Source organism: Piliocolobus tephrosceles, chromosome 9 (genome assembly GCF_002776525.5).
Source record: "Piliocolobus tephrosceles isolate RC106 chromosome 9, ASM277652v3, whole genome shotgun sequence".
Classification (NCBI taxonomy): domain Eukaryota; kingdom Metazoa; phylum Chordata; class Mammalia; order Primates; family Cercopithecidae; genus Piliocolobus; species Piliocolobus tephrosceles.
The window spans coordinates 9,892,568-9,919,312 of record NC_045442.1 but is presented as its reverse complement, the minus strand read 5'-3'; the positions used below and the strand labels follow the sequence as shown (position 1 = coordinate 9,919,312).

Genomic DNA, 26,745 nt, shown 5'->3' with positions numbered 1-26,745 from the left:
TTTTTCTGCTTACACAGTGTTTATTGTGTCCTTGAAGCACTAACACAGAATGACCTATACACCTGATTCCCAACCGTGCCCGTCCAGGAGATGGTCATCTGACCTGTGTGTAGCGGGGCAGGTGCCCTGCGGAACCAGCCCCATGAGGCATCACTGGAGAAGCAGCTATGACTGCTGAATGGACACACAGGTGACTACTGATGCCTCTCAAATCAGACTGTTCTGGGCCCTGCCTGGATGTGGGTGTGGGAGATCCTAGGGGAAACTCAAGCCAGTGGTCAGGGAGATAAGGCACAAGCTGGGAAGCAGGGGTGGCCCTAGAGCTAGCTATATAACAAATATGTATACTTGTTTTAGAGATAAGGAAACTGAAGTCAGGAGCTAAGTGACCTGCTCTAACGCCACAGCTACTAAGTACAGACCTGAGACCCTAACCTCAGTTTTCTGGCTGAAGATAAACCCAGGACTCCTTTCCTGCCAGCTCCAGCACCCACGTGATGGCTCAGCTTGTTCAACAGTCACCCCCCGGAGCCTGTGTGTCTGCTCCGGAGTCATAACTGCACTGTGCCTTCTCCAGTGATGCCTCATGGGGCTGGTTCCCCAGGGCCCCTGCCCCACTGTACACCGGTAGGATGACCATCTCCTGGATGCGCACGTCTCCCGGCAATCAGGTGTGTAGGTCACTCTGTGTTAGTGCTTCAAGGACACAACATACGAAATTTAATAACATATTAAAGAAAAATGCACATAGCAAACAGAACAGAATCTATATCTGAACCAGATGACCCTGTGGTTCCTTAATAATCTGTGATTCATGGGTCAAGGAGGCTTTGGTGGTTTTGGATCCTTTTTACTTTGAGGTCACATTGCCCTTCTACCTGCTTGGTGTTTACGCTGTAAGCTTCTTGAGAAATATGAACAGTGCATCACCATCATAATAGATACTCCTTTTGATTTTTTCAAGGGAGTCACAATTTAAAATATTCGGTCCTGTTATTCCCATAAAAATCCAAATACCCCAAATTCCAGTGTTTTGGCATCCAAACACTGTGTCCCAGACTGTTTGCTTGAAGCCAGATGTAGAACAAAATCCCTTTATCAGAACAAATACGACATTCCTTGACTCGGAAACTACGTCTACTGTGATTATTTTTGCATCTGCAGCACTTAGCACATATATGGCCACCAAGAAGACCTTGAGAGTCACAGCAAGGTTTTGCATACCAGGAAAAACAAAAACAAACAAACAAACAAAACAGAAAATCGGGAAGGCCTGGAGGGAGAGATAGGCTTAGGGTCAAAGACACAGGTGCAGGGCCCAGCCACAGGCTGGTGTGAGTCCGGCATGGGTGAGATCTGGGAAAATCGTGCTGCCCAAGTTACTCTATAGACTTCCTGCCAGGAGAAATGTGGCCTCCAGCTTTGGTCAAAGTCGGGCCCCAAGAGCACTGGGGCCAAAAGGTACAGGGAGACATGTACAGGACGTGCCCTGGAATATGAGCTGTCACACAGGATAAAACTCAGTTGGTTCAATGTTCTAAAATTGCATTCATGTCTTCGCGCGGGGGTACATATGAAGCCAAGGGCAGCGGCTGCTTCCAAGTGTCCCACCTCATTTTAGGTAAAAAGGGGATGCAAACACTGGAATTAGATTCTAATATTGGCATCAAGGTGCTCCATAGAATTTTTTTAAGGAAATGACTGAGAGAGGACTCATGATTCCTTCCAGTGGTGCTGGGAAATGGCTCTGACAGACACTATTATTACGGCCAGACGTTTCCTCATGGAAGAGCTCCAAGAGGTGAGCCTCGCTCTCTAGGGGACCAAACTCTCAGTCATTTCTAACATGGGTGAGACAAGACCTGGTCCACAGAGTGCAAACGACTGTGACCAGACTATCACAAAATGCCCAGAGCCGTGTAGGCAGCATGCTATGCTTTTCCTTGTGACCTCAAAACAACAGCTGTTTCTTCCAAGCTCTGATCTGAGCACCAACTTTTTTACATCCCCAGTTATAGGCAGGAATTGTGGTGACATCATGAGTCCCAACCACACACTTGATGTTTCATTTCTTCTGATCACAGATCAGAGTCTGACTTACTGTAATTTAAATCCTTGAGAATGAGGTTGAAAGCCAGCCCTCTGATGTGGCAGTACTTACTACTGCAATCTGTTCAAGGCTTGCCAGCTAAGAAAATATCCAGAATAATAACAGTGGTGCAATAAGTCACTTCGGCAGGGCTGCTGTCCCTGAACCCCCTTCCTTAGTTTATGACCCAGGGAAAATATCTTAGGGTCCTCAAAGGAGGATTCTTTGGTGTGGGGCAGGTGATGAGCTGCCATTAGATGACCCACCTGAATATAGGGTCACTTCCTAAGACTAACTAACTAACTACAGGCAAAGGATCTAAGCATGTTTTTTTTTTGGTTTGGTTTGGTTTTTTTGGCAGAGTCTCACCCTCTCGCCCAGGCTGGAGTGCAGTGGCATGATCTTGGCTCACTGCAACCTCCACCTCCCAGGTTCAAGTGATTCTCCTGCCTCAGCCTCCCAGATAGCTGGGATTACAGGCATGCACCACCATGCCCGGCTAATTTTCATATTTTTAGTTGAGACGGGGTTTCGCCATGTTAGCCAGGCTGGTCTCGAATTCCCGATCTCAGGTGATCCGCCCGCCTCGGCCTCCCAAAGTACTTGGGTTACAGGCATGAGCCACCGTGCCTGGCCCTGAGCATGATTTTAGAGGTCATTGTCAACATGTTCTCTTGGAGACTCAGGATGTTAATTTCCAATCTGTCTGTAGTTGCTCCCAGAATGGAAGAAACCAGTGACTGTTTCCAAATGAGATCACAGCCTCGCAAGTGAGTTAGTATAAAAGGGTCCTGGGCACACAGGAAGAATAATCATAGGTGAGGGTCCGAACTTTTGCTCTCCTGCCGAACTGGATGTCTTCCTTGAATTCCTGGAAAGCCTATTTTGTCCCAATGTAGTGATAAAATATAAATGTTGTTTTTTTCTCTAACCTTATATTATTAAGTTAACAAAAGTAAAATACTACTTGGAAAAAAGGAAGTATTAAGTTATAAGTACTCTTTCAGTCTTCTGCTTAAAATGATGGAAAAAGAGACAGGTATTTCTGCGGTAACATGGCAAATGCATTCCAGTAAAAGCTCCCAGTCTAAAACCCAGCTCACCAGCCAGCCCATTCAAAATCTATACAGGTCTGGAAGCAGAAGACTGAAAAAAATTAATTCTAAAAATACATTAGCACAATTAAGAAGGCACGTTGAGTTGCTCAAAACAGTGTTTAAATACAGCTGTAATTACAGGATTTGATCTGAAAAGGAAACAAGCAGGGAGGCCGATGATGTCAGCGAATGGAAGGCAGCTGAGCTGCTGAGTTGAAGGCTGGGGCAAAACGGGGAAGGAACCTGAGCAATGCACCAGAACAGGCCCCACCGACACAGAAGAACAGGAGGCACAGGGCGCCATGCACAGGACTCTGCAGCTTCCACACTCACCCGTGACAGTGCACTCTGTGGTCAGGTGCTGGTGCTCGGTCCCACAGACCGTTCATAGACTCCACACTCACCCGTGACAGGGCACTCTGTGGTCAGGTGCTGGTGCTCGGTCCCACAGACCACTCATAGACCCCAAACTCATCCATGACAGGGCATTCTGTGGCCAGGTACTGATACTCGGTCCCACAGACCATTCATAGACTCCACACTCACAGGTGACAGTGCACTCTGTGGTCAGGTGCTGGTGCTTGGTCCCACAGACCATTCATAGACTCCACATTCACCCGTGACAGGGCATTCTGTGGCCAGGTGCTGATACTCGGTCCCACAGACCATTCATAGACTAGTGAAAGTTGTACATGAACCAATGCTGCTTTTCTGTGTCATAATGACATCATCCCTGTATCTGCCAACCACACAGGGCAAATATGCACTAGAAAAACACATGTGACAGCAGACCAGCCTGCCCAGCCTCCTGCTAGGCTTCTCCTGCTTAAGCTCCCTTAAGTACTGCAGCCACTCCAGGAAAGCTTTGCTGATTCAGCGCATCCATATGTGCAGACGCCGTGCTCACACAGGGTAGGGAATACCCAAAAATGCAAGAGTCACATTTTCTGCAAGCGGCTCAGCATTTGGCAAGGGTGCCCATGAATAAATCAATGTAAGACAGTTGTCAGAAAAGAGAGATGTACACAGTTCGATCACTATTCCAGCTGTTGAACCTACACCACTTCTATCTGTTGACTTGGGAGGCAGTTTTATGGCATCATTAGGAGAAACAACTTAAGGTTTAAAGCTGCCTGGATTCTTAATCTGCCTCTCCTGGGAAATGTGCGCTGAGTCACTCCATGCTCCCCGTGTCTGTTTTCTATAAGGCAGAGGTAATAATAACAGGACTGTCTTCCATGTTGGAGGAATAAATGAAATCACGCGCGTAAGGCACTTAGCACTGTGCCAATAATGCTTGGAGCTGATGCCCACTCTCCCTCTGCTACAGACTGAAGCATCTTGAAGGCAGAGAATTCCTAGGGCTTTTTGTCGTGGCCTTTCTGTGCCCGTCACATAGCAGGCACCTCACAACGGTCTGCTGCAAGAATGAATGCTAATGGGTAAGAATACGCATTTGAGAAATGCCAAAGGCAATTCTCTTTCTTTACTCCTTTTGACCCTCACAATACCACGAAGGAGGCAGAGCCAGCGGTGGGATCTGCACCTTCCTGATGACGACACTGAACCTCGGAGAATGAGGGCATCTCACCCAAGTCCACACGGCTGTTCAGCAGTGACCAGCACCAGCATCCCAGCCTGTGAGCCCCATGCCTTCCAGCCTGGACCACAGCCACATCTGCACCTACAGAGTCCTGGGCTGGCACGGCGCTGGGCTAAACCACCTCACAGCCTGCACTAGGGTATTAAACACAGTTTCTAATTCTGACATCTTGGTGTTTCTCGATCACAAAATCCCATTAGCTCAACACGCCTACAAAATACTCGTATGTGAGACAAGATGTGGTTATTTTTAAACTGCATTTCAAACCGTTCTGTGTGGGGAGATGTATTTTTGGAGCACACTGACTTTAATTATGCACCTGTGACAGTGGACTCACACCGCATGTGGCACTGGCTCTGGAAGACACAAACCACAAAGTGGGCTGACCTCGTCCCCATTTCCCTGTGTCACCAGCAGGCACAGGAGCACAGCCCTGCTGACACCTCGATTTAGCCTGGTGAGCTTCCCATGGGGGACTGGGGCTGTATGTCGAAGCCCACAGACACACACTGCAAGTGACGCTGCCCTCTCTGGGGTTGACACCAGGTACCTGACTGGGGTCAGAGCCAGAGGCTGGGGATGGCGGGCCCAGATTTGGCTGTTAAAGCAGCAGCTTCCCAGTCTAAGAGCAGGTACGGAGACTTTCCTGTGAGAAGGCATCAGGGTAAATAAGACGCCATTGAAGAAAGAAAAACCCATGAAGACAACTCGCACTCATGTGATTCCCAAACACGGCCTCCTTTTCATCCCGACCACAGGCAGGAGAGTGCGCTCGGTCAATGCATTCACCGAGGGGAGCCTGGCGTCTGCCTGGGGTAGGCCTCCCATGGGTGAAGGACTATCTGAAGCCGGGAAGATGAAGTGAGGACAGCCTCGCCAGCTGCTCCCTGCTGGACACCCCATCCACGGCGAGGCTCCTGTGCAGCCCAGCAAAGGCAGATCCGTGAATAAACACCATCTGCACCTGAGCCAGGTCTCCGTGCATGTCCTCGGTGCACCTCCCATGTTGCAGGTGCTATTCTGCACACCAGGGGCTGGGCAAGCAGGAGAAACAAGGCCACATCTAACATGGGGCTTACTCACAAGGAAGGGACAGATAAAACCCAAGGAAATAAGTAAATGAAGGTTCAGAGAGGGACCAAGTCACCCAGGGCCAACCTGGGACTTTCCTCATATGGTAAGTAGAAGCCACCAGAGCCTTTCAACAGAGGAAGGAGATGATCCAGGGAATGTTTTAAAATCAGAAGTCACCTAAGGTCACCACTCAAGGAACCCTGTGAGTGATCAGGACTCTCGTCTTTCTGATGAGGCAACTGAGCCTCAGAGACATGAGATCATTGTTCCAAAGGCCCCCAGTCTAGAAATGTCAAGGCCAAGGTCTGCACTCAGCATGCCTGTCTACAACATCTCATTGGTACACCCTGCTTGGCACTCTGCTGGTGGAATTCCCAACTGGAGGGACACAAACACCACGCCCCCCACCTTCCCATTCAACCCCAACACATTTAGGATTAACAGGACCTTTTAATTTTTTACCAAAAGCACAAATAAACATGGACACTTTCTCTTTCAAAAGATAATTTCAATTATAGTGAAAGCATGCAAAGCATCAGATGACATCTCCCCTGATGAATGCACAAAACAGGCTGTACACGCCCTGCTTGGGCCTGACCGTTATTTCCTCAGAGGACTGGAACCCCTTCTAGGGCACTGGAGGCGCTGTGCGAACATGAACTTAGCTCTGGCTCAAGCTTTGAGGGCTCATGTGTTCATCCTCTCATAAAACATAAGAGATTTGTTTGCAGTTGACAGTTGTGCACATCTAAATATTTCTTAATAGTTATTATTCTTTTTTTACATGAGTATTTATAAACCAACATTCGGATCTCATTAAAGTTAGTTCTACAGATGTTCTACCTGAATTCCTCTGAACTAAAAAGTGGCAGAGGTTAAACAGTTCGAAAGTCTGTTTGATGCGGTGCAGTCTGAGGGGTGGGGTGGAGAAACAGCAAAGCTTGGAGTCAGAGCTTGGCTCAGATGTCCCCAATCCCATGAGCTCCCTGGGAAGGAAACTTATCTGTTCGTACACAGTTCCCAGCACAGCAGCAGCCCCTCGCACATTTACACAGATCACTGGGGGAGTGAGGGGTCCGCTCTGCCACTTGGAAGCCATTAGCTTTGAGTGCACCCTTGATGGCCCTCAGGGCCATGGGCAAGGAACCTCCTCTTTCCCTAGACCAGAGATGGTGCATGTGCAAAGGGACTTGGAAACTACTCCCCACACAGAAGAGCTCTAGAAAGAAAACTAGAATACGGTGCCATTAGGGAGCCACACAGGACGGCAGAGATCAAGTGCTAAATTGAGAAAGAACAGATCGGCAGGAGGTGGGGCAGGAAAAAAGACCTGGGGATGGGACAGCAGAATAACTCCCAATAACACCCAAAGATGGCCACACTCTAACCCGCAGAACCTGTGCATATATTAGATTACACCACAGAGAGGAATGAGGGTCACAGATGGAACGAAGGTTGCTTGAGGAAGGGAGATGATCCCAGGCTATGCAGGTGAGCCCAGTGTAAACTCAAGGATCCTCAAAAGGGGAACAAGAAATCAGAACAGAGAACCAGAGAGACGGTCACATGAAGACTCCACCTGCCTTTGCTGACTCTGAGGAAGGAAAGAGCCACTAGTAAGGAACAGGGCAACTTCTCAAGACTGAAAAGGGGAAGAACATTGATTCTCCCTACAGTCTCCAGAAAGGAGCACAGCCCTGCACACCTTGACTTAGCCCAGTGAGACATCTGTCCTCCAGAACCGTAAGAGAATACATTTGTGGGAAGAGGCTACATTTATTTGTCACAGCAGCAATAGGAAACTCACGCATGGATCAGATGGGATTCATGTGAGTGGGGCACAGTTGGGCAGTAGAAGTTTCTGGCAGGGGAACCTGCTACAGAAAGGGTCTGGAGTCAAGAATTGCATGGCATGTAGAGTGTGCAGGGAGGGGCTCACTTTCCTGGAGCAAGACCTTGGACTGATGGGACTGACAGAGAGGGAGGCCTGACACTCTTGAGGCCCAAGTTAAGAAAGGCCCTTGAGCCTCCAAGAGGGAGACCAGCCAGAATGTGCATGGCCCCAGGAGGCTGGGGCTTGACCTGGGGGAACGCAATGGAGGGAGCCACAGGAAAGCCTAGAAGATGTGTGTGTGTCAGAGACAAGAAGCATTGGCAGGAAGGCAAGGGAAGACAAATGCCACTGCCTCATGTGCCACAGCTCTGCCCCGCCATGCCCCAGGCATTCCACCTTCTCCTCCTGTCCTTTCCAGACCAACAGCATGTGGAAGAGAAGTGTTCAAAAGGCGGAAAAGGAACAACCTGGGTGCAGGTACTGGTGGTCTCACTTTTACTCACGACAGTCTTTGGAGAAGACATTGCCTCCCTGAGTCTCAGAGCTCTCTCTGTAAAATTAGGATCATTCAGCAATATCCTTTCTTACTGTGAGAATTCGGGCTAATGCATTTTAAATCCTGGGCATTGCCTGACCCGAGCTCAAGGAACCAGAGCAATAAACAAGGCGGTCAAAATCCTTCCAACCACAGGGCCAGGTACCTGGATGTTGAGTCTCCCTCGATGTGCGCCCAGGCCATAGCGCTTCGCCGTGGAGGCATGGAGCTGGAAGTCTGTGATTTTTAAGGTTTCCAGACCAAGAGGTGGGCAACCTGGAAAGGACAATGCTTGTTAAAAACAAGGACAGATGCTGAAAGGGATGAGTTTCTTATTTTCTAAATCTGGCCGCGTGCTTTTCCATTTTCCCCTGAACTGCCACCCACAGGCATGCCCGGTCTTTCCAGACACGGTTGACTGAACTGTCAACGTTAAGCCTATGTTCTTTCTTGTTGGCATTTGCTTTAGGGGTGTTTTTGCTCTGATATTCCTTCTCTTTTGCTGTCCATGCTACTGTCTGAGGCTGTTCCCAATTAAGGATCCTTCCCCAACGTGACTCAGTCTGGAAGCATCACTGGAGCTCTGCAAATTAATCAGAACCTGCTGATTTTGCTTCAGCAACTCTGGCCTTTATATTGTGCATGCTAATGAGCAGAGGGATATAAGTAGAAAAAAAAAAGTCTATTGTTTTCCATTCTCTGCAAAACGGATAATATGGAGCACGGCTAGTAAACACCATTGCCCCTGGAATAAAACACCAGTGCTTGATCGTCTCAGCCTAGCCCATTGTCTGTAAGAATGACAGTGTTTACGGGTCCCCTAACCCCTGGGCTGCTGTTTGCCCCCACGCCCACCACAGTGAGTGGGGGAGCATTTAGTGAAGGCAGAGGGGTACACACAGTGAATGTGAAAGGCCATGCAGTGAGTGGGGGCCACACAATGAACTGGGGGGCCCCGCATTGAGGGGGTTTGTGCAGCAGGCATGCCAAACACCCGAGGCTGACTTCACAGAGGAAAACCTGGTTACCATGCCCCCTTCCCTCCCCAGGGCTCTCACACCTTCCAGGCCTGAAGGACATGAATCTGACCCATGTGCTGGTATTTCCTGGGTCCCACGTGTTCACAGAGTCATTCTCCATCCTGCCTACCAGAAATGGACTTCAAGTGGCTGACCAGCAAGGTTAATCCTCACACTACATACTCAGAAATCCTCACTGCTGCGCCTCCAGCAGCCCTGCCTCCTCACAGAACCTTCTCATGTTGTCCCAGCAGCCCCACCCTGCCCCTGTCATGGTCTGGCACCTCCGTAGCTTGGCCCCTGAGCCCAGGTTATAATCCCACACCCCGTCACTCTCTGAGACAGCTGGGAGCCTGGGCCTGTGCCCTCCACTCTCACCTCAGGACAATGGGCCCTTTCTGTCAAATGCCACTTGCCTCTTGGAGCTCACAGTCCCCAGCGGTCACTGGTATCCATCAAAAGGCCTCGTCAGAATCCAGGGCAAGCTCTGAGAGTCAAGACCACTGACCCATTACACTGCCTGTCCCTTCTGAGAGGCTGGACTCCAGGACATCCTGCAGCCTGGCCCCAGGAGCCTGGGCTCTGGCTCAAGCTCTTGGGTTCCCTAAGCTGGGGTTGCTGCCCCTCTGTGCCCCATTCTTATCTTCATCTCCTGCTCACTCCCTGCTCTTCTCCCCATCACCTGGTCTCAGCCTGTCCTGCCTTAGACACAGTCAGCTTTCTCAGGAATAACCAGTCTGTCCTGAGAGATCCTGCCCACCAAGAGACCCCACCCACTGAGAGAGAGACCCCACCCACTGAGAGAGAGACCCCACCAACTGACTGTGACACCAAGCTGGCTAGGCAGCAGGTTCTATCAGGTGATTCCTGGTGGCCTGGGAATAGCCTCTATTTATCTTTACTCTGCCAGCTATGATTTCAGGGCTCAAGGGACCTGGGGGGTTTCAGACCTTGATGGGGGGAACCAGGCACAGGTCCTGTCCCTCCACATCCTGGTACTCAATACATACCCACAACAGTCCTACATAACCAAGCACCAGAAACACCAAAAGGATCTGCTGTCATCTTATGAACCTGTTTCATTGCCATGTGGAAAGTCTTCCCATCCACCAGCTTCTTCCTTGATAGCAGAAGACACAGCAGGCAGTAAATTCTACGGACTTCCTTCAGCAAAGCCACCTTTATTTATATCATTTATACAGTCAAAGTGAGAGACAGACAGATGGACAGATAGCCCACCAGATGGACAGGCAGACATATATAGATCATGTACCATCTCAATAAAGCAACAATAATTGCTATTCAAAACATTTCTTCCAGAAAAAGACAACGACTCCTATGCATGTGAGTATTTTAATTCAAAAAAGGAAGTACCTGACTAAAATTACATATCCATCAAAATTGCTTTTCTGCCAATAGACAGAAGCTCTGTCACATCCTCTTGCCAAGATACAGAAGGGGTGAAAAGAAAGTGCCCACAAGTGAGGTGTTTCATGGATGCACATCTTTTTTTTTTTTTTTTTTGAGACGGGGTCTCGCTCTGTCACCCAGGCTGGAGTGCAGTGGCCGGATCTCAGCTCACTCCAAGCTCCGCCTCCCGGGTTTACGCCATTCTCCTGCCTCAGCCTCCCAAGTAGCTGGGAGTACAGGCGCCTGCCACCTCGCCCGGCTAGTTTTTTGTATTTTTTTTAGTAGAGACGGGGTTTCACCATGTTAGCCAGGATGGTCTCGATCTCCTGACCTTGTGATCCGCCCATCTCAGCCTCCCAAAGTGCTGGGATTACAGGCTTGAGCCACCGCGCCCGGCTTGGATGCACATCTAATAGCAACTGAAAAGTGCAATGCCTGCCCTCTCACAGGCTGAGTTTCCTGCAGCCAGCAGTGCCAGCAGCTGCCACATCTAACAGCCACTCTTGTCCACTCCTGTGACGGTGTCATGGCAAAGCCAATAACTTCACTCCCTCCACCCACAGCACAGATGATGACTTTGCGGGAGGAGCCCAGATAAACACACACGAACTTGGTCTGCTTGCAAATGTGGTCTTACAGGAACCCAATGCTCCGATACTGGGATTTTTTGTCCTTATTAGAAGATGCTATTTTTAGAGCCATTAGTTTGGTTTGGAAGCCTTCTCCATTGCCCGTGCCACTTACAAAGAAGCTAGAGATTCCACACAGAGAACACACAAAGTCCTTGAAAGGCAAAGACAGCGTTACTGATCTGCGTGGGTTAGTGACGGCCCTTTGGTTGTGAGAAACCAACCACAGCCAACTTAGGAAGGGAAGTCCCTAGAGAAATGACAGGGATGGCAGAAAGTGAGAAGGACAGAGGCGGGACACAGGACATGTGCGGGTGGAAAGGCACAGAGCTCCCGTCATCTAGGCAGTAGAACAGTGGATTCCAACGGCACTGTCCACCTCCTATCACACCTCTGAGTTTCCACTCAACCTCACGCATGCCTCCAGAGAGGGCCTGACTCACCTGGTCCCCTGGCTGCCCACTGGGATCAGGGTGCTCTTAGCAGAACAAGGGGATGCCAAATTCACAACCGACACAGGGCACGGGACAGGCATCTGCATCTGCTGCGCAGAGCTGAGTGTGAACACAGCTCAGGCAGGCTCGTCCAGCTTCTGAGTTATCGGTTCTTCCAACTGCCTCCTCCTACTGGCCAACCCCAAGAGGGGCAACACCTCCATCTTCGCTTCCTCTGTCCCTTCCTTTCCTGGGATTTTTGCTCCTGACTCCATTCATTCACAGTGGCCCTGGTCACTCTGTGGCCCTTTGGGACTCCTCAGCCTCTTCTCTGTTTCTTCTATACTGGGCCCCGCAGTCTCTCGCTCTCGCCACTCCTTCACCCCCACACCTCGCATGGCCCTGGTTTCCATCACACAATGTTCTGCTCTTTCTCTTCTTCCCTCTCAGTCCAGACCTTCCTTCCTTGTTTGGACTTTGCTTTCCACCTCCCCGAGGGCAGTCTTTCCCCTGCTGCAGCACAGGCTCATCACCCTCAGACTGATTCCCTGAGAGAGCCCCTCCCCTTCCCTGTAACAATCCACCTTCTGAGCCCACACCTCAGCTATGAGGTGTCACAGGCACCGTCTCTACCACTCGGCATCCAATGACATGCACAAAGTTTACATTCAGGGCTGGGCGCAATGGCTCACACCTGTAATCTCGGCACTTTGGGAGGCAAGGCAGGCGGATCCCTTGAGGTCAGGATTTCGAGACCAGCCTGACCAATATGGTGAAACCCCATCTCTACTAAAAATACAAAAGTTAGCCAGGTGTGGTGGCACACGTGTGTAATCCCAGCTACTCGGGAGGGTGAGGCAGGAGAATCGCTTCAACCTGGGAGGCGGAGGCTGCAGTGAGCCGAGATCATGCCGCTGCACTCCAGCCTGGGCTACAGAGTGAGACACTGTCTCAAGAAAAAAAAAAAAAAGACAAGTTTAAACTCACACCACTTGCTTGTCTGAGGACCGGCCTATTGACGTGGTGGGCAGGCCTCAGAAACCTGGTGGCTCCCATCAGGCAGGTGTGAATGCGACAGCTGGAGTAATCCGCCTGCAATCTGCAGCTGAAGCAAATACCCAGTCATCTTCCAATGTCTGCTGCAAAAGAATCTCCTCAAAATTGTCACCACTTCTTCCTCGGCACTCTGTCCCCTCACTTTCATGTGGCAGAGGCTGCAGTATCAATCAGGCACACAGCAGTAATGTCAGCTTCACTTGGAAGGTTCTCATTTCATCAATCTTCCATTCTTTATTTTTCCCTTTGATAGCCTCCTCTCCTTCCTTCCATCCCACGTCTGCCTCACTCTGATTTCACCCTGTTTTCCATGAGCATCAGGGCAATTCACAAATGTTACTGCAACCCTGCCTAATGCAGGGCGCCATGCCCCGCAGCATGGCATCCTGCAGGCTCACATAAAACTACCCACTGAGTCAGCTGGGAGTTACCCACCTTCACCAAACCCCATTTGAAAACATTTGTTAAGTTAAAAAGAAGTTTAAGAATAAAGCAGTTTAAGCACAAGCTCACTATCCCACATACCTTTATGCAAAGATCAACAAGGCAAAAATCCCATAATCAGAATAAAGCATCCCAGGAAAAGTTCCCAAGCCTATCTTAAAGACTTACATTGAACATCTGACACAGGAATCTCCACATTTAGAAAAAGGCAGGATTTTCCTATGCTAAAGAATGGGAAAGTAAAGGACTAGAAAATAAAAGACAGGAAAATTATCTTTTGCTTTAAAGATTCTAAATTAATTCAAAATACAGAATATTGAAATATTCACCAAACTTAATACTTCACTCTGATGAATTTCAGAATATTTCAACCTGATTCATTGTTCTTCTTTTCTTTCTACCCTGAGAGCATCATCCTAGAGATTTCTTTCTTTCTTTTCTTTTGAGACGGATTTTCGCTCGTCACCCAGGCTGCAGTCCAATGGTGTGATTTTTGGCTCACCACAACCTCCGCCTCCCAGGTTCAAACAATTCTCCTGCCTCAGCCCCCCAGGTAGCTGGGATTATAGGTGCCTGCAACCATGCCCGGCTAATTTTTGTATTTTTAGTAAAGACGGAGTTTCACCATGCTAGCCAAGCTGGTCTCAAATTGCTGACCTCGGGTGATCCACCCACCTTGGCCTCCCAAAGTGCTGGGATTACAGGCATGAGCCACCGCACCCGGCCCATCTAGAGATTTTTGACAGGTCTACTCAATGTCTAAAATGAATAAAGTGACCTGCTTCTCCCTCAGGTTCTCCGGCTAAGGGGAACAATACTGCAGTGGGGAGAGAATTATGCAGGATGAGGAAACCACTTGCAAAGCATGCTGAGCTATGTCGGTGAGAGGAGGGCTGGGGAATCTTCAAGCTGCAGAATGGTCTGGAGGCCTCAGAGCCACAGAGGCTAGAGCAAAACATTTGAAAACATCTGCAGTTCCCAGGCCTGCAGACACCTTGAAAAGTGGATGAGACCTCTCTCAGCTGCACCCTGGGCTGACAAAGACCAAAGGGAGCACAGTGCACACAAGTCACCAGAAACCAGCAGCTCCCACTCCCTTAGGCCAGTGCCCAAGGCCACTCCTGGTCCCTGAAGTAACATCACTGTCAGCACTTCAGTCTCTGGGCTGCACCCTGGTCTTTGGACCCCAGCCACCATGGGGAACTGCTGCTAATACCGTAACCCCTAGGCAGCTTCTCTGAGGCAATCAGCAGCCAGACAAGATCCACAGCATGAACAAACCAGCATCCAGGAAACCTCCGTGTCTTCAAAACCAGAAATCTCAAAAGAAGGGCAGAGACGGCAGAAAGACAAGCGCGGTCTCCCAGCCACAGTCCCGGGCTTGTCCAGGACTACCAGGAGATTACCAAGCGTGATCATCAGGGTAGCACAAGACTTTGCAGCAGCAACCTATGCATTCTAAGGGCTGAAGGAAAAGAAAGTGGGATCTGGAAGCCACTACCAGCTAAGTTACAGTCAATAGTCACGGTAATTGTCATGGTAATTAAGGGCTCTTTCAGACACAAGAGTATTCAGAAAATGTACCCTACTCCCACCATAACCATAAGCCTTTACTGAAAGAACAGCTGGAATCACGGCACCCAGAAACATAGACACACAGGCAACCAGACACGTGACCGGCAGGCGCAGCAAACACTGAGGACTGCATGGCACTTCCCGCAAAATGAGCCCAGAGAACACTGCCAGCCAAAGAACTCCAAAAGCATGGCAAAGTTAGAACGAGAGGTTAGAATTCCATCGACTTTAAATTCTCAAAGAAACATCTGCTCCCGGTCCCAAGAACTGTCAATCACAATACTATTTCCAAGGACTAGGACTTTTTCCCATCCTTCAGAAAACATTACTGAGAAAGACAGGACTGTTGCATGGGTGACTAAGCAAAACCGAGGAGAAGCAAGGTTTCGAAGCTTAATTTAAATATCTGTAATCAGAGAGTTTAAAAAAATCTTTGTTGGAACTGTAACATATTTGTATTACAATGTCAATTGATGATATAATTACTAGGTTTAAAGAGTGCTTGAAATAAGTGGGAAACTCATTGGCAGCTCTTCATCCCTCAGCAGTGTTCTGCCGGGGTTCCCAGCCAGGCTGCAGGAAAGCAGGCTCCAACAACCAATCATTCAGTGACTCTTGAGCCAATTTATTCCAACAGCCTCAAGACGAGCTCCCCGTTCCTCCTCTAAAACAAACAAATTCATCCTTTACCATTAAATCAAGTTTCTGTTGCTTCTAGAAAGAAAAAAGGATCTAATCCTGAGAAGCCTGTGGGTGAGGAGAACACAGAAAAAAGTGTGAAAACACTTCAGGAAAATATTAATTAGAGATCAGAGATGTGTCACCATCTGGAGGAAAGGAGAGTGACAATCATCCATGATGAATCTGCTTTTCTCTTAAAGAGAAAAGGCTCTCTGAGAACACACCACGTTGAGCAGGGTGCCATCTCCCAGCCCCATGCTCTATTCCTTGGGAGGTGAGCATGGGGGTCCCCTGCCTCATTCTACCCCACCCCACACACGCACTGCCTTAGATCTGTCTCTTGCTAGCAGTCTCTGCATTACAGATACTTTACCAAAGAGACATCTGCCCTCTGGCACAGATTCATTAGTCCTCATCATTGTCATCATCACCACCATACATTACCATCTATGCACAGCAACTCTTGAACAAATTGCAAATGTCCATTGCATTTAAGATCATGGAGGCCTTTGTGGCCCAGAAATTCCAGAGCACAGTCAGAATATAGCATATAAGTAAGAATTCTCAATCTAGCATCGACCCCAACACCCCACCTTCAGTATTCCAAATCTGTCTGGGGGGTGGGGGGCTGTTACGGAGTCATGTCATGAAAATTATTTTAAAAGTGTAGTGATTTGGGGAGCAACAAGGAAAACCTGCAGGTAACTACTGCGAGACAGACCAGCTATAGACTCCTGTCATTGAATCTGCACAATGACCCCAAGAGATGGGCATCGTGGCTCATCGTCACTGAGTCTCAGGGATGCCGAACACCGTTAAATAGTCATTAGGTGTCTGAGTTATAAAAGCTCAAGCATAATCTTTACACCACCTCCGTCTGACTTGAAAACTCGAGAGCATAACACAAATGAAATTGCTTGGTGGTGTTTGGGGTCACACCAGGAAAAGGGCTGGAGCCAAGACAGGCGTCTCCCGCTGGCAGACCAGAGTTCAGAGTCTGAGGCCCTGTGGCCTGCTGTGATCACCTCAAGACATGGTGGGCGCTTCCAGGAACAAGCTCACAGCCTTCCTGAACTTTTGCTTTCATTGCTGCCTATAAATGGAGTAGCTTTGACTTAACAGAATTCTTTCCTTCGCCTTTCTGAACTTGACATTCCCTTTGATCAGTGAAGTGTGGAGGCAGCTTCCCAGTGCACTGAAAATCTGTCTGCAGTAGCTCTCTGCCTTTCTCAGATACCACTGGCTTCCCTGAGGGACAGGGTATCTCTCTGGGTCTTGGGAAATCTCCGAGCCAATCTCAGCCTTATCTAGTTGTCCTTGGAAAGCTCTTTAACACCCACCACGGGAGAGATGATGCTTCAGACCCTCATCACTGAGCTCCTCCAGATAGCAGTTCTCACCCCAGCTGAGCATCAGAATCTCAAAGAAACTTAAAGGAAAGGTGTCCTAACCCCTCCCCAGAAACTGATCAATAGGACAGCAAAGGAACCCACCACTGGTCTGAAGTTCCCAGGTGATTCTTCTGAGACAACCAGTCTCAGAAGAGAGTCCCTGCAAACCTGGCTGGGGTCTTTTACCTGTGAGTCTACACAAGCTCAGAGATTTTCTTTCCCAGACCCCAGTGGATCCAACAGAGGATACTCTCAAAGAATTGGGTTCCAGCCCACATTGGCTACAGCAGCTGAGATCTGGAGTCAACCTGGAGCCTCAGCCTCAAAGGTTCTGACCACCTACCTCCTTCTTAAATGTCCAGCTCAGTGGCTGTTCTATCTGAAAAGCCTCCCAAGACTTCCTCCCCTGCACTCAACCCTCTCAGCCTACTCACTCCTGCCTTTAGCCTAACCTTCTAGGAAAAGTCCACACTGTTACCGTGGTAGTTTAGTCTGTCTCCCTGAACAGGCTGTGAGCCTCAAGAGCAGCAATGACAAGTTTTCATCCTCGAATGCCCAACCAATGTTCCCAAATGAATGAATTTGCATTATGATCCAGTATAACTGATAATCCCTATGTCTGTATCATCATGGAAAACTAACACTATTCTTTATACATTGCTTATAAGGCTCAAAAAAAAAGGAATTATTGATGCAAAAGAACATTTCTCAACCCTCAAGCACTTGCCAATTATTATCTTCATAAATTTTTCCACATCTGTGTACCACCTGCACTATTATTTCCCTAATGTTTTTATTCAAATCAGATTACTTTAATGAAAATATGTTCATGTAAAAAGAAACTTTATCACTAGAGGATAACATGAAAATATCTCATGACCTTGGGGTGGGCAAAAAACATTCTTAGCCCAAAGCAAAAAGTACTGACCACAAGAGAAAATATTGATGATTGGTCTATATTAAATTTAAGAGCATTTGTTATTCAAAAGACACCTCTACTAGAGTTAAAAGTGAGCCAAGAAGTGGGATATTCACTATGCATGTATCTGATACAGGACTCATATTTGTTGTATTTTCAAGAAAAACAAATAAACAAGCAAAAACCCTCCTATAAATCAACAAGAAGAACAACAGACAAAAGAACTGAGCACCTATTCACAAATGAGGTTATCCTAATGGTAAGTAAGCATTAGTCACTAGTCATCAGGAAAATGCAAATTAAGACCACAATGAGATATCAGCATATACCCCCCAATATGAATAAAATAAAGACTGACAATATCAAATGCTGGTAAGAATGTGAAGCAACTAGAACTTTCATTCACTGCTGGTAGAAGTGTTAACTGGTACAATCAATTTAGAAAAATCTCCAGCAGTACTTAGTCATACACTATGATCCAGCAATTCTTATAGCTATACATGCAAGAAAAATGCATTCATATATACACCAAAAGACTTATTCAAGAATAGTCCTAACAGCACCATTTGTAATAGCCAAAAACTGAAAACAATCCAAACGCCCATCAACAAGAGAATGAATAACCTGCAGTATAGTCATGCACTAGAATACTATAAATCAATAAAAATAAATGAACTATGCAATACACAACATAGATGAAGCTCATAAACATCATATTGGGCAAAAGAAGTCAGACACAAAAGAGCATACCATGTGTTATCCTATCAATATTAAGTTCAAAACAGGCAAAAGTTGTATCTGATGGTGGTTATCTTTGAGGAGAAGCAGGAGTAATGGTTACTGGCTGGAAGTAGGAAGGAGGACTGAAGTTGAGACCTCAGAACAAAAATATATAAAAAACAAAAGGCTGCTAGAAACTGGAAACTCTGCTGTATTGGAGGTTCTGCATTTTGAGCTAGTCAACATTTACAGATATGAGAAAAGGCTTAGACTGTCCCTCCTGGAGAAAATCTGGCTGAATCTTGCCTCACTGAAAAATAAATAAAGAACGAACACTAATGTACAGTCTGTGCAGAACAAAAAATTCCACCAAAAGAACGTTAAAGGAGGTATACCATCCGAAACACTCACAGAAATAATGTGACCTTGAAAGTAACTTGATGTGATAGCTAGGAAAATATTTCACCCAGACACGGCTCACCCTTTGTATAATCCAAAAGTCATGGCCTCTACTTGCCATTAAAAAAAAAAAAAAAAAAAAAAAAAATGCTGAAGAAAAGGAAAACAGAAAAATATTTTAAATAAGGCCAAATAGCAAGAAAACTAAAAATACAAAAGCAGAATTAAAACCCACAAGGAAGATCTATTCTTTATGAATGGAAGTCTTTGCCAACACAGTAAAGAAAAATAAAGGTATAAAAATTGAAAAGGAAAAAACAAAATTGTCATTATTTCATATACATCATGATTTTGTACTAAAATATCAAATAATACGTAATTAATGAGAGTTTGCCAAGATTGCTGAATATAAAAATCAACATTCAAAAATTAACTATACACTGTAGTATACCAATAAAGAGTAGAAAATTGAAATTAAAAGTATCACAGAATAGCAAGTATCAAAGGGTAAATCTATTAAAAGATATATAAGACCTCTAGAGATAAATTTCTATGAGAGATATTAAAGAAGGTCTAATATGTGGAGAGATATACCATGTTCATGGATTAGAAGAGTCAATGTTGTAAATGTGTTTATTCTCCCAAACTGATTCGTAAAATCAATGCAAATCTAAATCAAAATTCCAAGAGCATTTTTGTAGAACTTGACTACATGATGTAAATGTGTGCATGTGTGTTTACAAGTACACACAATGGGTCAAGAATAAACACAACTTTTAAAGAAGAATGGGTCCTGTTCTACTAGATGTCAAGATTTGTTATAAACCTACGGTAATTAAGAAAGTGAGATATTTCAAGCATGGGTAGAAAAATGCATTAATGACAAAGATTAGTGAGCCTGAAAACAAAGCGAGGCATATACAGATACTTGATATCCAACAGACAGGTGGCACTGCAAAATACTGCCTTTTCATTTGGTACTTAGTACTTGTCTTAGTCTATTCAAATTGCTGTACCAGATTATAAACAGCAGAAATTTATTTCTCACATATCTTCCTCCCTTCCTTCCTTCCTTCCTTCCTTTCTTTCTTTCTTTCTTTCTTTCTTTTTCTTTCTTTTTGAGACAGAGTCTCACTCTGTAGCCCATGCTGGAGTGCAGTGGCACGATTTTGGCTCACTGCAACTTCCACTCCGGGGCTCAAGCGATTCTCATGCCTCAGTCTCCTGAGTAGCTGGGACTAGAGGCATGCATCACCACACCAGGGTAATTTTTTGTATTTTAGTAGTGATGGAGTTTCACCACGTTGCCCAGGGTGATCTCAAACTCCTGAGCTCAGGTGATCTGCCTGCCTCAGCCTCCCAAAGTGCTGGATTACAGGAGCGAGCCACCACACCCAGCCTATTTCTCACATTTCTAAAAGCTGAGAAATCCAAGATCAAGGCACCAACAGATTCAGTGTCTGATGAGGACCTGATTCATGGACAGTGGCTATCCTCTCCCTGTGTCCTAACATGGAGGAAAGGCCAAGGGAGCTCTTGGGGGTCTCTTTTATAAGAGCACTAATCCCGTTCATGAGAATTCCACCCTCATGATCTAATCACTGCCCCCTGCCCCCCTCCCCACCACACACACACAAAGGCCCCACCCCCAAATACCATTACCCTGTGGGTTGGCATTTCAACATACACATTCTGTGGGGACATGATCAGTTTATAGCATGTGTTTACTGCTTTCATAGTCAAATGTTTAATAAGCCAGGAAAGAAACCTACTTTCACCATAAGACCAACTTCCACCACAAGTGGTTTAAGTGTCAATTTTTTTTTTATAAAGTTTTAGGGCATAACATGGTAAATTTGGTTTTCTATTAAATCTATCCCAGAGTCAGTAATACAGAATAAAGAGGGTTTTATCACAGAAGATTTGAGTAGATGGAAACAAGATAGGTCACAGTATGCCAAGAACAAATTCCCCAAGAGCAACAGAAGCACATGTACCCGCCTCTGTCATGGGGATTCTGAAGAGGTACAGCCCTAGAATGTCTCCCCTATAAATGGACCAGCGTGTACTTGGTCAATAAGAACCACACTTGGGGTCAAGTGACTGATACAAATGAATGAAATTTCATGCCACCTATGGGTGCTACCGAGCACATCAGAGTTCTGTCCCTAAACCCTTGTCTGGGAAGTATTTCTAGGCTGACAAGTCCACTATGCCTATGGTTTCAGACCAAGGTTTCTGAAGCCTATAGCTGCAGACTGGCCACACTGCTCATGTGGTGTTCATAAACACACTAAGTTTACAGACACGTCTACTGTAGGCTACAGCCAGCCCAGGACCCCTAATCAAACCCAGTGAAGGCCCTGCCACAAACCCATTGTTGGAAAAACAAAATAAAACTCTCCACATTGTAAAGGAATGCTATAAAATCCTTCAAAGGCACATGTTTCATTTTAGAGGCTAAAGAATAACTTTTTAGGCATGTTTGAGCTGGAGCAGAAAGTGGAAAATAGCAAGGAGTAGGGGCACCTTTGGTTTCCCAGTGCCCACATTTCTTGGGCTTCCTAACCACCGTCTGTCAAGAGAGGTGTGACTCTGTCCCAGTTCCGGCCCCTCACCTCCCCTGTCACTCCCATAGGAGTCTGAAATACAGGCATGGCAGTTTATCATGTCTACTATGTTGGTAAAATCCTCCAGAATCAGGGATCTGGGAATAGTTGTGCCAGATGTCAAGAAGGAAGACCCAACTTAGCCCCAGGGAACTGTCTGGTTATGCAATGAAGAGAAGAGGCTCATAACAAGGGCTTGGATGAAAAACCAAACTGTCTGTGATGCAATGAAAAACCCTCAAGCTTAAAACACACACAAATATACATTAAGTTGGCCAATCTCCAAGTATGGTGCCTGATTGAGGCCTCAAACTTCTTCCAGTCAAGGCATGAGGGAGATGCATCAAAGCAAGCTTGCATTCACCAACATGTATCAGGGAAACCATCCCACTTCCATCCTGGTAGGACATCATGTTTCCTTTTTTTTTTTTTTTTTTAGTGGAACAGAGACTTGCTCTGTCACTCAGGCTGGAGTGCAATGGCGCGATCTTGGCTCACTGCAACTTCCGTTTCCTGGGTTCAAGCAATTCTCCTGTCTCAGTCTCCTGAACAGCTGGGATTACAAGTGCTTGCTGCCACGCCTGGTTAATTTTTGTATTTTTAGTAGAGACAAGGTTTCACCATGTTGGCCAGGCTGGTCTCGAACTCCTAACCTCAGGTGATCCACCTGCCTTGGCCTCCCAAAGTGCTAGGATTACAGGCTTGAGCCACTGCACCCAGCTGATCATGTTTCTTTCCTACAGATCTTGTTCTAAGAACTGAAATCAAAGACCACTTCCTTGAAAGGATCAGCTGCTGTTCTGGGTCATAGAGAACCCATTTGAGCATATGTAGAGCAGTTTTAGGCATGTTTGAGATGGAGGCATGTTTCACCATGATGCTGGCTCTACCACAATGTGGGTACTCAACAAACAGGTTCACCATTGTCAAGTACTGCTACCAACACTGGGTCTATCCAGAGATGAATCAGACAAGGCCTCTGCTCTTAAGCATTCACAGGCTTTCAGAACCAAAGAGCTATGCACAGGAATCACTGTGAAATGAGAAACAAGGGAACCAGGACCATGAGAAAGAAGCATAGGAAACTGAAGAGAGGTGATCAGAGGAGGCTTCCTGGAAGTGGGATTTGTAGAGCACTGAACTTCTAAGGAAGAGGTTAACAAACTATAGCCTGTGTAAAGGTCAAATACAGCCCACCACCTGTTTTTGTATGATCTGTGAAATAAGAATAAATTTTAAATATGTTAAGGTTTACATTTTAAATGGTTATATAAGCACTTATATAATATCTTGATTTTGCCTCTTAGCTACTAAAGCATAAAATATTTATAATCTGATCCTTTAAAGAAGTTTGCCAGCCCCTGTTCTAAGGCACACAAAAGACCCCAAGATGGTAAATTCAAGTCATAGCTAATGTTTGCTGAGAGCTTACTGTTTGCCGTGTGCTACACTGTGCAGACATTACTTAATCTTCACGATATGCCTCTAAAGGTAATGTTATTCCCACTTCACAGAGGAGGAAACTGAGTCATAGAGAAGTTAGTAACTTGTCCAGAGTCTAGCAGCCAGAAGTTAGTAACTTGTCCAAAGTCTCGAGTGTAAGTCTGATCCCAAAGCTGTCCTCTCAATCACCAACTTTGATGCTTGTCCAATTCCCTATAAAGAGAACATGTGAGCAGAGGCTTAAAGCTTGGGACACATGTGAAAAACAAGTCCTCATCTGGCTGGAAACAAAGGGAAGCAGAGGCCAGAAAATGGGTAAAATCATGGTGGGAATTGCCAAGTAGAGTATAATTCTGCAATTAATGCATGGCAAATAAAATGGCATAAGGTAATTTCATTGCAACAAAAGCTGTCTATAGTAGCAAAAAATTGGAAACAACATAAATGTCTATTATTAGGTGGTTATATTATGGAATGTCATGTAACCTTTGAAAACAAAAAGGTCATGCTTTATCTTCATTGTATTGGTCAGCTACTGCTGTATAACAAGAAACCCCCAACTCTTAATGGCACACAATTAGCATTTACTTTCAGGTGTCTGTAGATCAGTTGAGCTCAGCTAGGTAGCTCTGGGTTGCTGGTTGGGCCCACATCTGTTCCACTCACTGCTCAGCCTCCTAGGACCAGCGGTCTAGGTATGCACACTCTTCTTGTGGAGATGCAAGAGGCCCAAAAGACAAATGGAAACAAGCAAAGCATGGGCTCAGAACTGACACTTGTTATGACCCCTATTGGCCTAACAAGGCTCATGGACCAGCCCAAAGCCAAGGGACTTCCAGCTTTGGCAAAGGGAACTAAAGAGTTACACAGCAAAGGGTGTGGGGATGAGAAGAGGTGAAGAATTAGTTAGAATGATGACTCAACCAACTTCTTAAACTATTACAACACAACATCTAAAATGTAGTTGGATACTTGCCACAGCTGAAACTACTCCTTAATCACAGTGACAGCCATGTACAGGCTCTCTTCCTCAAAAGCCAAAGCTCCATAAGGATGACTTCTACATCTGAGATGAGCCTTTTAACCCCATCCACTATCATAACTCGATGTGGTTAACATCACCTGTACTGCCCTCCACCTTGCAAATAAAGTGGCTGACATCGGCTTTGCCTGCCACCTTGAACATAACGTAGCTGTCACATATACCAGCCCAACATTCTGCCACATTGCCCTCAAAGCCCCCCAGTGCAACCTGAGTAGATCCTGAAAGGAGGATGGACTCGGGGTTCTGAGAATGCCCAGTTCTGCATTTGAGGCCACACTTTGCTTGCTCAGGTGCCTGACTCTAGGCCTGTGTTCCTAACGGCCATGCCACCCTGCCACATGTACCCTGCCTCCATGGCCACCAACTGTCAGTTGCATGTCAGGGATGTCCTCAGCTGCTTTTCCCCTCCAAGGTTATCCTCAACCCCTCCTTTTTTCTTTTAGTAAAAGAAGTTTCACAGGCTAAAATCACATCTAGGGCATTCAATGAACCAGAGCCTTGATGACTGCCTATGAGACCAGTGATCCCAACCTGACAGAGCTTTGAGGCCAAAGCCAGGGGAGCAATCCTGGGTGGGCCAGTAGGGAGGGGTGTACCCATGGCAGAAAAGAAGGCAAATTCAGACGTGTGTGTGTGTGTGTAATTGAGTCTTCAAAAATCTTTCTGAAAATGTCTCCCCAAAAGTTTAAGAACTTCCAATTCTGATAATAAAGAACTAAGATAATTCAAACCAACCCTTCTGCTGAAGCTACTAAAAAAATCTGGGCAAAATATGTTTAAAAGCACTTAAAAATTAACAAGGCCGTGAAGAAGTACCAGGATCCAATCTGATGGCAGCAATACCCAGGGAGGTGAGACCAACTCTCAAAGCCACGTCAGCCCTGTGGCATTTGTAATCCTGAAGAAACAGCTGGTGTTTTATCAGCCTGCTTGGGCACAAAATGCCAATGTCCAAGGTCCACTCAAGGTGAGGAGTCCTATTACCCCCCATTTAGAGAAGACCCCAAAGAACCACACTGTCAGGGTCAAGCAGCAGAAACACAGCCACAGCGTGCACCGTGCAGAACGCACTCTCCTGGTCCGATGAGTGCTCTCAATGAGCAGTGGGTGGAGTACACGCCTGCCCACTTTAAGAAGGAATAAACGTTCATTTGGTGAGTGACCACAGAAGGTCACTGTTGTTGACATCTGTTTTCACTTGAGGATGCACTATTAGCCATCTCTATGATTTCTTTGATGGCAAGTTCTTGGTTAGAAACACTGCCCCAAATCATTACATTGTGCCTAAGGAAGCACGCCCTTCCATCTGTGACAATCAACTCTGTAACGTGGTTTATGGACTCGCAAGGCAGCTAAAGTCCTGCCTCTGTAAATGCAAAGTTGTGAAATGCATTGTTTATTTTAAGCTAACCAAAAAGTCTAGAATCAGAAAATCTTGGGCTCAAATCCCGGTTTTACCACGTAGAAACGCATAACCCTCGGTAAATTATGCGCATTACCATGTCCCATTGTCCTCATCTGTAAAATATGGATAATAATGATAATAATAATATCCATAGTTGGAGAGGCACTAGGGGATGCCAAGTACTCAGCCGAGTGCCTGGCTACTGCATAAGTGCTTACTAAATGGCTGTTACTACTAATACTCATTTTAGCCGAAACGTGATCCTGGTTACCACAGTTTAGAATAATAATGATACAATAATAATAATGGTAGTAGTTAATAGCAATAGCTATAGCTCATGGGCCAGAGATCATTCATGAGTCTCAAACTGATACCTTTGAACATCCCAAGGTGAGCAATTAAAGGTGCACTATGTTCACATGACTGTGAGATGCCGGCCCAGCACTGCATATTTTGCAGGTAGATTTGATCTCTGACCCCAGAGGCTCCTGGGTCAGGCTGGGAGATAAGAAATGCACACTCAAGGCCATGGGCAGTTAAGAGGTCCCACAAGAAAGGAAATGATGTCATCTCTGAGGAGAGAGAGGTGGGGAAAGCAACCAAGAGCTCCAGGAAATTCAAAACTGACTGCGGCTGAATCAGAGAACCTGGCTGTGAGTTGTGAGGCAGTGCACAAGTGTGAATGCGAGCAGAAGCTGCCACGAATGTTCTCGCCCCTGCAGCATAGATCAGAATAGACAGCAGGCCCCAGGCAGCCCCACACTCGGGAATCTGTAGTCGGGCTGCTGCACCAGGGGCCTGTACCCGCCCACCCTCCCTAAACAGGGCCTAGGACTGGTGTACGGGCTCTGTGAGAGCCTCACTTACTCTCTCTGACATCTTCATGGGCCACGCGGACATTGTGATCATCGTTGGCAGCCTTCTCAGAGCTCTTGGTTCTCACAACTTTTTTGTTGCTGTTTTTACCTAAAGGGGGAGAGAGAGATGCCTTTACTTTCACATACGTCAGAGCTGGTTCAGGATGCTGAGTTCAACTGTCCTCTCCTGCACAGCAGCCATCTCCCCTTCTGTGCCCTTGTCCCTAAAGACGGTGTCTTGGGCTCTAAGGAGTCTCTAGTTAAAGGAAAGGAAATGTGTAATTAGAAACACCCAGGAGAACAAACGCTCCTAATGAAAACAACATACACCTGCACGTTGTTACTATTATAAGACTGAAGATCACGCCTGTAATCCCAGCACTTTGGGCGGCTGAGGCACGCGGATCACGAGGTCAGGAGATCGAGACCTTCCTGGCTAACATGGTGAAACCCTGTGTCTACTAAAAATACAAAAAA

The 26,745-nt window shown here is 46.5% G+C and overlaps 1 protein-coding gene across 1 annotated transcript in view; it reads right to left on the bottom strand.

The window, feature by feature from the left end:
* The window catches only part of CPXM2 (carboxypeptidase X, M14 family member 2), a 145,231-nt gene that overhangs the window by 107,336 nt on the left and 11,150 nt on the right, over positions 1 to 26,745 (bottom strand). Inside the window, exons 2-3 of the mRNA XM_023224345.2 lie at positions 26,279 to 26,377; positions 8,399 to 8,508 (exon numbers count right to left, since the gene is read on the bottom strand). Coding sequence (XP_023080113.2) covers positions 8,399 to 8,508; positions 26,279 to 26,377 — 209 coding nt within the window. The remainder of the gene's footprint in view (positions 1 to 8,398; positions 8,509 to 26,278; positions 26,378 to 26,745) is intronic.